This window comes from Phragmites australis, chromosome 5 (assembly GCF_958298935.1).
Source record: "Phragmites australis chromosome 5, lpPhrAust1.1, whole genome shotgun sequence".
Classification (NCBI taxonomy): domain Eukaryota; kingdom Viridiplantae; phylum Streptophyta; class Magnoliopsida; order Poales; family Poaceae; genus Phragmites; species Phragmites australis.
Window position 1 is genome coordinate 44,908,737 of NC_084925.1, and position 13,188 is coordinate 44,921,924.

Consider the following 13,188-nt stretch of genomic DNA (forward strand, 5'->3'; position numbering starts at 1 on the left):
GATAGAGTGAGTAGTATAAAGACTATAATAAACGTCGTGCATGCCCAGCTTTAATTTAGCATTGGTAATACCGTCCTGAGTGTTTACCATGCAGCATGCCATGAATCAATTAGTTACGAGTGTTCAACATAGTCAACATAATAGGCCTCACGCGCGGCTCCCATAGCTACACATGCAGAGCCATTTACACAGGAAGTATGCATGGGCGGTTGGATGCAACATATGCACACGAACTGATGAACTACTTACTATACGTACATGCTGCAGGGCATGATTCTCTATCAACTCGTTTTATTCAACAGGTCGACGTCATTCATAGGCGGTTGCCAAATGAACCCATGGTCTGAGTTAAAATGAAGCCAAAAATGGAATCCTCAAAAACAGCCAGCTAGTTTCTAGTTCCGTCTCTAACTTCTGATTGCTGAACATTTTTACACATTCATGGACTAATGTACACTGATCGCGATCATATATTAATGACCAACAAAAATAAACATGTCCAGGCCGGCGGGATCTCACGTCAATTTCCGTCGACGGTGACAGTCACTGACATCGGGGACATCTCGCCGTCCTTTCTCCGGCCGCTGCCTTCCACCGTCGCTCCGTCGACGACAGCGTTCGGGCTGAAGCTACGTTTCAGCTGCCGTAGGCTAGGGCACAGCACCTCGTCGACGCGAACGGACCACCCGCCGCCCGTCATGTCCCCGAACTTTGCCGACGCCACGTCGGAGACGCTCCGCTTCAGAGGCTCCAAGTGGACTGGTTTGAACACCACCGTTCCGTCGACGGCTTGGACGAGCTCGGAAACGTTTGACGGCGCCGAGAACCTGGCGGCGGCCGGCTGGCCGTAGTCCTGCTCGTGCTCCACCGTTAGGTCGCTGGATGAGTTACGTGATCCCTCGCCGCCGCTTTCATCTTCGTCATCTATATGACCATCGGACATGGATAAATTTAAGTCCAGGGGAAGCAACTCCCGTGCGGAGTCTTTACGTGCTTTTGTACGCCGATCTCCGTCCAGCTGCTCCGGCCTGCGCTTTGCTGTCCCGTGCTTCAGGTTCCATGGCACGTCAGCAAAGGGTACAGATTCTTGAGAGCTCCTCAAGAGATCCGGCCACGGCGACAATTGCGACATGACGACGAAGATGTTGCTGCCGAGGGCGACGTCGCGGCCGTGCGAGTCCGCGAGCCGGCCGGACTCCATCGCGCGTACGATCGACCCGTGCACGACGTTGTCGGCCTGGTCGACGCCATCGAGGACGATGACGCGGAACGGGTTGGCCCGTATGGCCTCGGCCACGCGGTCTAGCGCTGTCCGTCCACGGCACGACACTATGGACTCCCCGCCGTCGTCGACGGCTGCCAGGCAGCCGAGACGCACAGTGACGGCTCCCGTGCCAAAGACGAACTTGGAGAGCGTCTCGGCCATGTTCCTTTTCCCGACCACGTCAGGCCCGGCGAAGAGGATCCAAGCATCGGCCTTGGACCCCGTGCCGCGCCGCTTGCCTTCACCCGATTTGGCCTTCGTGATCGTACTGGCAACAGCAGCTGCAGCCTCGGGTTGCCATCTCACCGCCTCCGTGAGCCGTCTCACGAGCAGCTTCTCGTCCGTGTCCCACGCCGGCCTCATCGGCGCCGGGCCAAGCACAAGGTCGGTGTCCACCGTGCCGTTAGGCTGCACCGATGGCCTTACCGGCAACGCCTGTATGTTTGCAAGAACACTAGCACCGTTCCACTCGGAACAGGTAACGATGGGCGGGCGGCCATGCGAGTGCAGCTGCGCGCATCGGTCGCGCCACCGGCGTCGCAGCTCGTCAGCTTCGTCGCGCGCCTTCTCCTGAAAAGCGACAGATTCCATCGTCAAGGCGTTGCCGACGACATAGTAGTTGAGATTCGTACGTGGGCACGGCGTGCAACCAACTAACCGACCTGCGCGCGTTCGGCCGGGCGTGCGCTGCTCGGTGTCCCGATCTGCAGCCACTGCGACATCGGCTGCTCGGCGGGATTGGGAGGAAGCTCGGATGATGCCATCTCGGCGCGCTCGTAGCCCTCCATGCAGGGGTTGCAAAGGCTCGGCGCCCGTTGCATTGAGGTCGTCATCGCCGTTGACAACACCTCGACCGAGCTGCTTAGGATGCCTCTGTTAACTCCAACACTGTAACATCAAGAAAACAGAAATAGGATTCAATTATTAGTAGTTCTGTCTGATTAATGACAAAAAGTACCTCGGCAGAGCTCCTGCCGTTCCGGTAAAAAATTAATGACGAGATAGATGAGGCATTGAGTGCGGCAGAAGCAAATTACCTCGGCGAGAGCCCGATCGGCGGCGGCGGCGGAGGCCTCGGCGTGATGGGCACTGCCTGGAGGTCCCATTCTCTCTCCAGCGCCGGGTGATAGACCTGACATTTCAGGTATGTGGCACACGTCGCCGTGCCGATCACCCAGACGCGGTGCTCGCCTTCGCCGGACTGTGGCAGAATGCGCGCCATTTCGGCCACCGCGGCGCGCGCCGTGTCGAGCACCACGTCCCTCCTCTTCTCTTGCTCGCCCTGATGAGCCGCGCATCTTTCCTCGACAAGCCACCGCAGGTTGCCGAGGTTGACCACGACGCCGGCGGTGTTCAATGCCGGTGCCATCAACTCTGATCTTACCACTTCGCCGAGCTCCTTGATCTTGGTGACCAGCTCTGCCCTATCCATATCGACCAAGTCGCCGAACTCTTTCGGGAAGGAGATGAGTCGCGCGTTGCCGAGACGTTGCCGCTGTACCAGCGTGACCACCTCTTGCACCACGGCGTCCACGTCCACCGTGTCGCCGACAAGCACCGGGTTGCGCTTCTTGCCCCTCTTCAACACTTCTACCACTTTCGCTATCTCCTCCTCCCGGTGGGAAGCTTGCCGGTGCAGCACTCGGGTGTTGACGTACACGCCGGATTCAGGGGCCGCGGGATCGGAGAGGAACCTGAGCATGGCCGCCTTGACGGCCGTGCTCGAGAAGGACGCCTCGCGCATGACGCGCGCCACGGACGGGTCGTCAAGGATGGCGAGCACGAGGTGCGGCACGCCGACGCGGTGGTCGTCGGCCTCGACGCCGCCGTTCCCGATGCGCCGGTGATGCGCGTAGGCCCGCTTGAGCGCGGCGGCGAGTGCGTTGGAGAGCGGCGGGGCGGCGTGGTGCTGGTGTTCCGTGGAGGTGGGGAGGCGGTCGAGGGCGACGGCGAAGCAGAGGTCGAGCGCGCGGCACCGGAGCGGGTGCGGGGACGAGAGGCCCGCCACGCAGGCGTCTCGGAGGAGAGGCGCCGGGCCGGAGAGCAGCGCGGCCGCCGCGTGGAGCGGCGTGGTGTGCGCGTGGCGGCGCCTGGACGCGTCGGCCGCGGCGCGGGACAGCACGGCCGCGGCGTCCGGGGTCAATGGCGGCGCGGCCGGCGGCAGCGTGGCGACAGCCGGCGGCGCCGCGTAGGCTCTCATGCCGGGGTGTCCGTGTACTTGCGGTTAGTCACCGACGACTGAGGTCGCGTCGCGGTTGAGGTGGTGTTATAGGTTTAGCTGCCGAGGGAGGTATATGTGCTGATGTGGTTAGTTTTGGTTCGGAGATGTGATTGAACTCCAAGTGAAGTGGTGGTAAGTGGTAACAGGCGAAGCGTTCGTGCAGCTGAAAAGGAAGCGGGGGCAGGGAGGAGATTATTTAACGTGCAATCATGTGTACGTGCAAAGCAAGTACGGGGTAAAAAGCACTATTTGGTCGGGCCTTAGTGAAATTGCAAATTCACTGGTGGGATTGAGATAGTCATACACAAATTGGCTACCAATTTGGATCGCTAATAAATTGTTTTTTTCATAGAAACATTCTTCAATTTTAGCGGGGCTAGGAGAGGGGTTGATTGGTTGGGGAGAGGGTTTTATTGTCACCGCATAGAAGAGGTTTTAGGGACGGAGGCTGGCCCGACGGAGGAGGCGGACATGGGAGCGGAGCGGCGGAGAAGGGGAGGCGGGTGGGTCACAGGAGCGAGTGGCATTATTCTATTGAAATTTTATAGGTAGAGAGCGTCAACTAAATCAAACCATTTTTCGGTGTTTTAGGGATAGCATGACCTTTATTTTTTGCATAGAAACATTCTATCCGTTTGATAGCAAATAGCATCCAACCCACTCTCCCAATACCGCAATGGTGTGTTACTAACTGTAGTCATATTTCCAATCCACGCTCACTGGCTAACGGTTGCTGCCACCATGAATCTTTTAATTGAAGAATGGCCTTTCAGTGAAACAAAATAACTTTCAAAGCTAAGAATTTGAAACTTTGAATATAAAACTTTTGAATTTAAACTAGACATTTTGATAAAATTTCCAGTAGATACAACTTTCAACTCGGAAAAGAAACTTGCAGGTATATCCACTTCTAGTTTCTCTTAACAAGTTTCACTAAGAAGTTCATGGCTTTCCAACCACAACTGCTCGGTCGAGTGCGGCATTCACCAACCTCTCCCCATCATATATGTCAGGGTTACTATATGAGCTACATCAAAATAGTGGAGGAGCATGGGTGCAGAGGTTAGGGACATAGATTGGGGCTGAATTTGTATGTCATAGGCTAGGACTTCATAACTGTTTCATTGTTTTCCATAAATTTTGGTAAGGTTATCGTGGACATTTAGGCCTAAACCTAGGGTTGACAGGGTGTAGATCTGCATCACTTGGCGAAGGTGATTGGAAGAGGATTAGGAGTGAGAATGAGAAAGAGGAAGTAGTTCATTCGCTGGAACGCTAGCCAAGAAGTGAGTGCATTATTTAACAAATTTTTCTAAATCCTTCTAAGTACGTATCATGTGGGTAACCTCGACATCTCTTTAGAGTCTTGGTAGATTCAAACTTACCTTGGTGTAAGTACCTTGCGTTAGTTATATCAAACTCAATACACTACTAAAAAGTAAAAGCCCATCCTTTTACGTCTTATCATTGACGGTTTAAAAAAACCATTAGTGATAAACTCTTCCCTTTCTATTTTTAAACTCGTACTGTTTGTGATAAATTAAAAAAAAGAATCCTTTATGATAGGATCTTATCCTGGAAGGTTTATGTTACAAATTGTCCGCTATGTATTATATAAACAAAGAACACAGATGCTTAAACATAGATAACTATCTTATTAACATTAATATAAACAGCAGTGTTTAAATAAGCACCTTACCCTCCTTCTAAGCACATATGCCAGTGCAGTTGAGAAAAAATACGATTTTTTTCATAAGTACATTATCTAAGCATCTCATTGTACATGTGGCACATGTGTTTAGACAGAGGGCAAGGTGCTTACTTAAGTATCGATATTTATATTAATGCTAACAAGATAGTTAATCATATTTAAACACATGTGGTCTTTGTTTATATGAAAAATTATAATTTTTATATAGGTGCTTAATACTTATTTTCTTAAACACGTAGCATTGTTCATGCCTTATGGTCGTCGCCGGTTTGAAATCAGATGCTTATGTGATAGCATTTTCATTCAACCGTGACATCTTCCGATTATAACTGACGCATAAAATTCGATGTCTGTAATAATTAACGGTTCCGAACTGCTCATATATGATGGCCCTATCTCAAAGTGACTGGGATGCATGCTCCGATCGACGACGGGTTGCAGACGTGTTTTCTCGGTACAGATCAGGCCAGTCACCAACAAACACGCATCATGCATACATGGGCACACGCACACCGTACCGGGTATTTTGCTGTCATGCATGCATGCGCGCATCGACCATATTCGTGCCAAATAGACGCATGCCCCGCATAAGCAACGACGCAATTTTGTTTGCGAGGCACGGCGAGAACAGCATATATAAGGGCACCCGCTACACGCACAAGCCGCAACGCAACAACGCGCAAAAGGGGAACGGCCCAGCCATGCACCACTTGCCGGTCTCGCATCGTCATGGATCTCTCGTCGTGGAAAAAGGGGGTTTGCGTACGCAACAGTTGCGCGCACCCGGTGGTTATTTTTTCGAAATGAACGATAGTAAAGCTATTGATTATATTAATAAGCAAAAACCTGACGAGCTAATATGCTTGATTAATCGAAAGAAATCGAATAAAAATCACAAAACACAGTAAACTAATAACCTAGTCTGATTCTAGAGCACCACTAAAATAACATAATAAGTTACACCTAAAACAACTAAAGAATGAATAGAAGGAGAGCGACAACAACACTGCAAGACTGCATGATAAATGACTCGTAGCCCCACATAATCTTGAGGGCCAAGCGCCTGTGGTTGTTGCTCACAACGTAACAGCGCTGCGAGGCTGCGTGCGTGAGGTAGCTCGTTAGCTTTCCTTCCCCACTGCGTGGCCCCGGCCCCAGGCCGGCTGGTTGAGAGCCGGCCCGGCGGCCCGGCCCCTATCTCCTTGTCCATCTGCTGGCGCCGAATCATACGCACATCCGCGGCATCATAACTGAAAAAGGCATGTGCTGATATATGCAGCAGTGCCAAGTTCATGGCACTTGCCTTTTCTCCCGGCCCTCTCCTATCTGGAAGAAAAGGATGGGGACTGGTCGATCATCGTTGCTAGCATCATATGCGTGTGTGCATTTGTTGGGAACAGTTGAAAGACATTGCCACATTTTCCGGGAGAAACAAGATCTGCTGTTTGGAAAATTAAACTCCAGGCCATAAGTACCATGAAGCTTACTTTATGCATGGGTTACCCAGGCTAAGGTAAAGGCTGCGCTGGGCTGGGTGTGGAGTTGGGCTAAGGTTGGACATGAGTTGAAGTAGTCAGGCCTGAGCCCAAGCCCGGTCGAGCTTGTAGTAATTGGTATGCTAACGTACTCGACAATATCGCGTCTTTCAGGTATGAATGATGCGAGCTATCTTGTCATATAATTCAAGTGTATTTCTCGCCTTTTCCTTTTTGACAAACTACAGCGTAATTATTGAAGAAAAGTGAAAAGTGAATCCATCGAGCATGATTCCTGTACGCACCAATAATTTAAAGGAGGCTAGTAGCGTGGTTTATACACGCATAATTGACTAGGCCTTTTTTTTTCATGCCTTTTTAAGGAGTAGCCTTTTCTCTTCTTTTCTTCCCCGGCCTCCTACTCACTACTCTTTCAGTGGACGGCACTTTGGTGGTGAAATCATGCCGCTTCATTCATGCCATGAGATGCAAGCAAAGTTGTTGCATGCATCTTTAGCCGATGTGAGAGAGAGAGACCAAGAAAGATAGCTATCTTGTGCCCCTTTTCGCTTGCTTAAGTTACCATGCATCTCCACAACTCAAAGTAGATCATCATGAGGAATAATTATATGTGTGCCTGCCTGCCCGTGTGAGTGTGTCAATCCTTAGCTTGAAGAAACAAATAAAGTTGGTGCAAAGTAAAAGTGTAAATCGCATCCACATCATAGTCCACCCACCCCAACACCTAATAAGGCTGCACCTTTTAACCACCATTAGCTCTATCAATCCTTATTTAATCAGGCAGCGCTAACTTTTATTCTAGTGATGCAGCAGGTTTTTAACCATGGATGGCATGAGTGAAACATCCCAGCTAGCTTGGCTTGCTGAATTGAAACAATGCATGCATGGCCACCAGTAAAGTTGGCCAGCTTTATAGTTGATTGCCCATTGAGAGCCTCGTCTTTTTCTCTCTCTTAAGAGGTTGTGAAGGTGTGAAGGCACCTGGGGAGGTCTTGACAAAGAGCATTATGCTCGATGCTCCCCTAGGCCCACAGCATGGATGGTGAGGGGTGTAGTGTAGCAAAAAGATGGCGCCATGGCAATGGCATTCCCTTTTTGGGTGAAAAGAAGAAAAGGCCAGGGAGTTTGAGACGCCAATGAAAGGAAGAGAAAGGATTAGCTACTTTTGAAGGCTGAAAGATTGCACTACTAAAAGTCATGGGGAGGAGGAGGAGGAAAAGAGCTCTTGTCTTTTAAGATGGCGGGCTAAATATATGCGAAGTGGGATGCACTCTGCAAAGATGCCCATCTCTGCATAAAGGTAGGTAACACTCTTCTTTGTGTTTGCTAGGGATAGGGATCTTTTGGCCATTTAGGATTCCTTAAAAGCAAATGTGAGGTGCCAATGGAAAGTTGGAGCCACATAAAGGGGCAAACTCCGGCTTTGTATGAAAAGTTCCTCAAAGCAACCTCCACTTCTTTTTGTGCGTGTGGGCGTCGAGCTTAACAATTCCGTGCTTTCAACTGCCAACACATTCGCTTGTTCTTGCAGTACGATTATTGTTTGCAGTTTGTACTATACTGCCTCTTTGCTTTTCTATATGTATGTAAAAGTCTTACAATCCTGATAGCATTCGATCAGTGCTAGACTATGTGATTGATAATTTATATTCATGTGGTTTTTTATATTTTTATTTTATTTTAACTTCCAGTTATAAACTGAGATGATATAATAATGTATAATGGTTGTATGTATTATACGATGCAAAAGGCCGAAACTTTTTCCCATTATGTAAAAAAAGTATATTGGAGCTGCATGTTCAGATTATGAATACACCGCTGAAGGCTTAGAATATGCTCAGTTCGCTACTATATTGGCTTCTGGGAGATCTGTAATATCTTAGCAACAATATCAGCGTTGACACATTTATTATTGTAGTTGTGTCTGTGCTGGATGATGGATCTCCTGCAAGCATTTGCAGGTCATCTGGTTCCTTATTGTAGTGGTTCTGAATCTCTTAGGAACCCAACAGCTATGCCGTTTTAGCTGAGATGGCATCACCGGTGTTCTGGTGGTGGTATATGGTGAATAAATAGAATAATGCAATGTTTAATATCGATGCGTCTGCTGTTTGGCAACATGTGTCTGAAGTGATCATTGTTACCTATTCTTAATTGGATCATCGTATCATTGCAAGATTTACTTTATAACGCATCTCACTCTCTCACCACCGCAAAGTGCAAGGTTACTTTATATAGCAATTGTAAGAATAATAGTGCTCCCTGTAAATTGGTTCTATCTCAAGGCTAAGTTATTACATCTTATTTAATCATCATTTAACGTATTTTGGGACTCAAGCATGTTTTCAAAAATTAAAATATATGGATGGTCAGCTATTTACATTTTCCAATAATACTAGTTACACCAGGCTGTGTGCACCGTCCATTGTATAGGCTAGAATTTATTCCATTATCTAGAAAAATACTAGTTTTATATATACATCTTATATATTAATATTCTCTACAAATATTATCAATAGTCAGTAAAACAGATTACAGAAACAAATACATTCACTCCAAACAGTCAGAAGCATTACATACATTACACATTTAATTCAGCTAAAATAACTTTTACAGAAGCTGCTTTTGAAAAGCCACGACCTAAACAAATAGGACCTCAGGGTCCCCTTACTCCAGCAAATCGTTAATGGGCCGCTCCTGTTAGGTCGGAAGAGCCAGAAACATACCAAGGCCCAATCCAGTCCACATATTAGCCCCAACCAACTAAGCCTTACAATCCGGATAGCATTTGACCACATCCCTCAGAATCAGCAATGTTGTAATTGAATGGAACAATAGAGAATCGAATCAACAATTTCATTGCAATGTTTGATTATACATATATACAGGATAAAGAGTTAGATGTTGTCCGTTCAATAACTGCTAATTGCAGTTAGTAATTTTTTTTGAGACCAAGAGCAGCTCCTCTCTATTAATTAATAGGACTACAATCTTCTTGCAAACACCGAAGCAGAAAAGGAGGGGCATGGTAGCCCAAGCGTTCAGCTTCCTATCAAGCGTAGCAACCTTGACGCAAAGATGGGCTGCCATGTTTGCCGCGTGCTTTACATGCACCAGTGAGAAAGGGGAGAAATTCAGACTAAGCTCTTGGATGTCGGCCGGGATTGCCATGACGTCCGACCGTTGAGAAGACCTGCTGTTCGCTTATCAAAATCTTCGAGTCTATTAGCGGAAGAGAAGATGTTTTATACGAATAAAATGTTATGAGAGTTTTTTTTTAATAAGAGATTCATACTTAGAGAAGAAGTGGAGAGTAGAGATAACAAAAAACGTGTCGATAGTAAAGCAGATTAGGTTCTCTGATCTGATGACCAATGATATGTATTTATAGTACTATTTATGGTGTAAATATACAGTTATATCTTTATAGAGATAGTAATACAAGCTACCACTAGGTAGAATACGTGTATCCTGTTCAGAAGACATTATCTGTTATAGCAAATATAGTAGTGTAAGTGGCCCTAGCGACGTGATACCCAGCTGGTCGTTAATTACGGCGCCGCACTATCTTGAGTGTCAAAGTGGCCTCTACTTGCATCGGAGGGTCAGGGTGACCACCACTTGCACCGACATTAACTGTCGGTCACTTCGTGTCAGGCCAATTACATTTGGTGTTCTACTTTTGATGATATTCTCTCCGGACGTCAGCTTCTTCCCCTGTCTCGAGAGGCGGTGGCCTGAGAGGTTCACGGCATTCGGAAACGTTAGCTTCTGCAGTGAGATCGGAGCTTGAGAGCTCCAGAGAAGCTCTTACGGTGTCCCCTTAGTATTATCTATGGGTTGAAATATTTCCCCCAACATTATCCCCTTATCTGCTAGCCCCGAGATTTGGAAGGGTGTAGCAAAAATGACTCTATTAGACCATTATTATAATTTTACTGATTAATGATAACATAGTCATTGAGACTAACATGTTTATCAATAATATATATTAGTAGGTCTTATAGATGCAATACATCAAGAAGCCACCGCATCCAGAACAAAGTTGATTGAATTCAAAAAGTCATAGAAAGATTTGCCCCACCAAAAGATCCAGTGCAAAGGAGTTTGCACTCACCGGAGCATTATGTCCAGAGGCAAAGTGAAGGCTGATAATTTCATCGGAAGGTTCGGTACTCTGCATGTTAAATTCACTGGAGTATTTCTGACAATGAGAGAGAAGACTGAGAACCTTACTGGACAGTTCAGTGATCTACACTGGGTAATACCAGAGCATTTCATGCAGAGAAGAATGCAAGTGCAGAAGACTGAAGATCAACCTACCGAAAGGTCCGATGCTTGGTTTATGCTCACTGGATTATAGCACTGGAGCATTTCTTGCAGAGGCGAATGCAAGTGTTGAAGAATGAAGATCAACTCATCGTATAGTCCGGTGATCACAGAGAAAGTTACACTTGAGCATTTGTGGGAAAAAAGAAGAGAAGGTTTAACTCACCGGATGATCTGGTGTGAATAGAATGAACACCGGATGAATGCACCAGAATATTTTACACAAAGAAGCTGCAAAGCTCGGATGGTTCAAGATAACTCACCTGAAGATCCGGTGATAGATTTAAAGGCACACCGGAGTGTACGGTGTTCATAGATGCAGTGAGTGGAGTTCCAACGGCTAGTTTCTAAGGTTGTACTTATCGGCTGATCCGGTGTTAGTACTACTGTTAACACCTGATGATCCGGTGCTAACAACTTTTCTAAGTCATTGGAAAAATACCTAGTTGGCGGGTTTGAGACTATAAATACCCCTCCACTCACTTATTTGAAGGTATGGCATGCTGCTGGAGTCTAGAGGAAACTCATACACACTTGAGAAGACATCCAAGCCACCAAAATGTTTAAAGTGATCATCCAAGACGATTAAGCACAAGATTAGAGAGTGTTTAGTGCTTATAGTCCTAGAGTAAGTTGTAGCTAAGTGCTGTAGCTTGAAGAAGGGATCAAGAAGTGATCCTAGCTTGTACCGAGTGGTACGTCGGTGCCTTAAAGTCTTGGTGACTCGCTGGCATCTTGGGCTTTAGTGGCTCAAGCTTGTTGACCCTCTGACTTGGTGTGGAGCGGCGTTAAGACACGTATATGAGGAGTGAATTAGGACATTTAGAAACCTAAAATAAATTGGCTCCAAAAACTTCACTCCTCTCCCTCTTAGGACGTCACCGTTCCTTACAAAGGGCGAGCAGATATAGAAGGAACTGGCTTCATCCCAGCCTCATAGTCAGGATATCCTAATATAACTTCTAGCCGTTGAAGAGCCTCTTGGTTATGACCGTAAGCGATGGTGACAAAGCCAGATGGAGATGGTGTAACCCGGAGGAAGCTGCGTGATCCGATGCCCAAATGACGAGAGTCATTGATATCTACTTGGTTTATCTGAAGCTCGGTGGGGATGATGTAGTCCAAAGCCCAGCAGGGATCACCTGAGGTTGAGCCGATGTCGGAGCCAAGGATCGTGGGGGTTCGCTAGGATCTATGTGCACCGGAGCCTATGCTGAGGTCGGAGGCATAGTAGACATTGGAGCCGAAGGCCATCAGGGTTCAAACGGAGGCAATGCACTCCGGAGCCCATGATGAGGTTAGAGGCGTTAGAGCCGAAGGCCGTTGAGGTTTGAATGGATGCAATGTGCTCCGGAGCCCATGCTGAGGCCGGAGGCATAGAAACATTAGAGTCGAAGGCCGTCGGGGTTCGAACGGAGGCAACACATTCCAAGGCTCATGCTCAGGCCAGAGGCGTTGGAGCCGAAGGCCATCTAGGTCCGAATAGAGGCAATTTGCTCCAGGGCCCGTGCTGAGGCCAGAGGCGTAGAGGCATTGAAGCCGAAGGCCGTTGAGGTTTGAACAGAGGCAATGCGCTACGGAGCCCATGGTGAGGCCGGAGGCGTAGAGGCATCGGAGCCGAAGGCCGTAACCGAGATGTGGCCACGACCCTTCGTAATAATAATTGGGAAGTTCACGGGACGATACTCATGGCGGTTCCATTTCCTTCCATAAGCGTACGAAAATGATTGGCCCAACTATAAAAGTTGGGGTCTACCCAGTTGATCATTTATTGTTGTGTAAGGGAGTGATTCTTCTTTGGCTTGATCATGACATTCTCCTCCTCCTCCTCCTCATCGTCAGAGATGTCAATGATTTCGATTGGCTTGACTGGGGTAGGGTCACCTATGGTGCCAGCACTAGTTCCGCTTGTCGTGGTACCTCTAGGGGCAAGCGGTCCCCTGGGAATGCTTGCAAGGTAGGAGCTGGTAACCATCATGCTTCCATCCTTGCAGAGAGAGCCCCCCCCCCCCACCACTCCGTCTTGACTGCCAGTCTAATTGGTCGCTCGAGTCAAGATTATCAATATCTCTGTCGATGGAGAGGAGATCGACTGGGATCTTTTGGAGAAGGAAATCGATGAGGAAGAGAAGGTGGAAGCGAAGAAGGAGGCAGCCCAGGTGGAGAA

General features: G+C 48.0%; 1 protein-coding gene across 1 annotated transcript; it reads right to left on the reverse strand.

Annotated features, from left to right (window-relative positions):
* Window positions 1–271: 271 nt before the first annotated feature.
* LOC133919959 (protein SMAX1-like) lies at window positions 272–3,637 on the reverse strand. Its single transcript, XM_062364546.1, has 3 exons — window positions 2,302–3,637; window positions 1,927–2,152; window positions 272–1,834 (listed from the first exon to the last, which is right to left on the reverse strand). The coding sequence occupies exons 1-3, from the start codon at window positions 3,462–3,464 to the stop codon at window positions 521–523; spliced, it is 2,703 nt and encodes a 900-aa protein (XP_062220530.1). The 5' UTR covers window positions 3,465–3,637; the 3' UTR covers window positions 272–520.
* Between the last annotated feature and the right edge of the window lie 9,551 nt (window positions 3,638–13,188).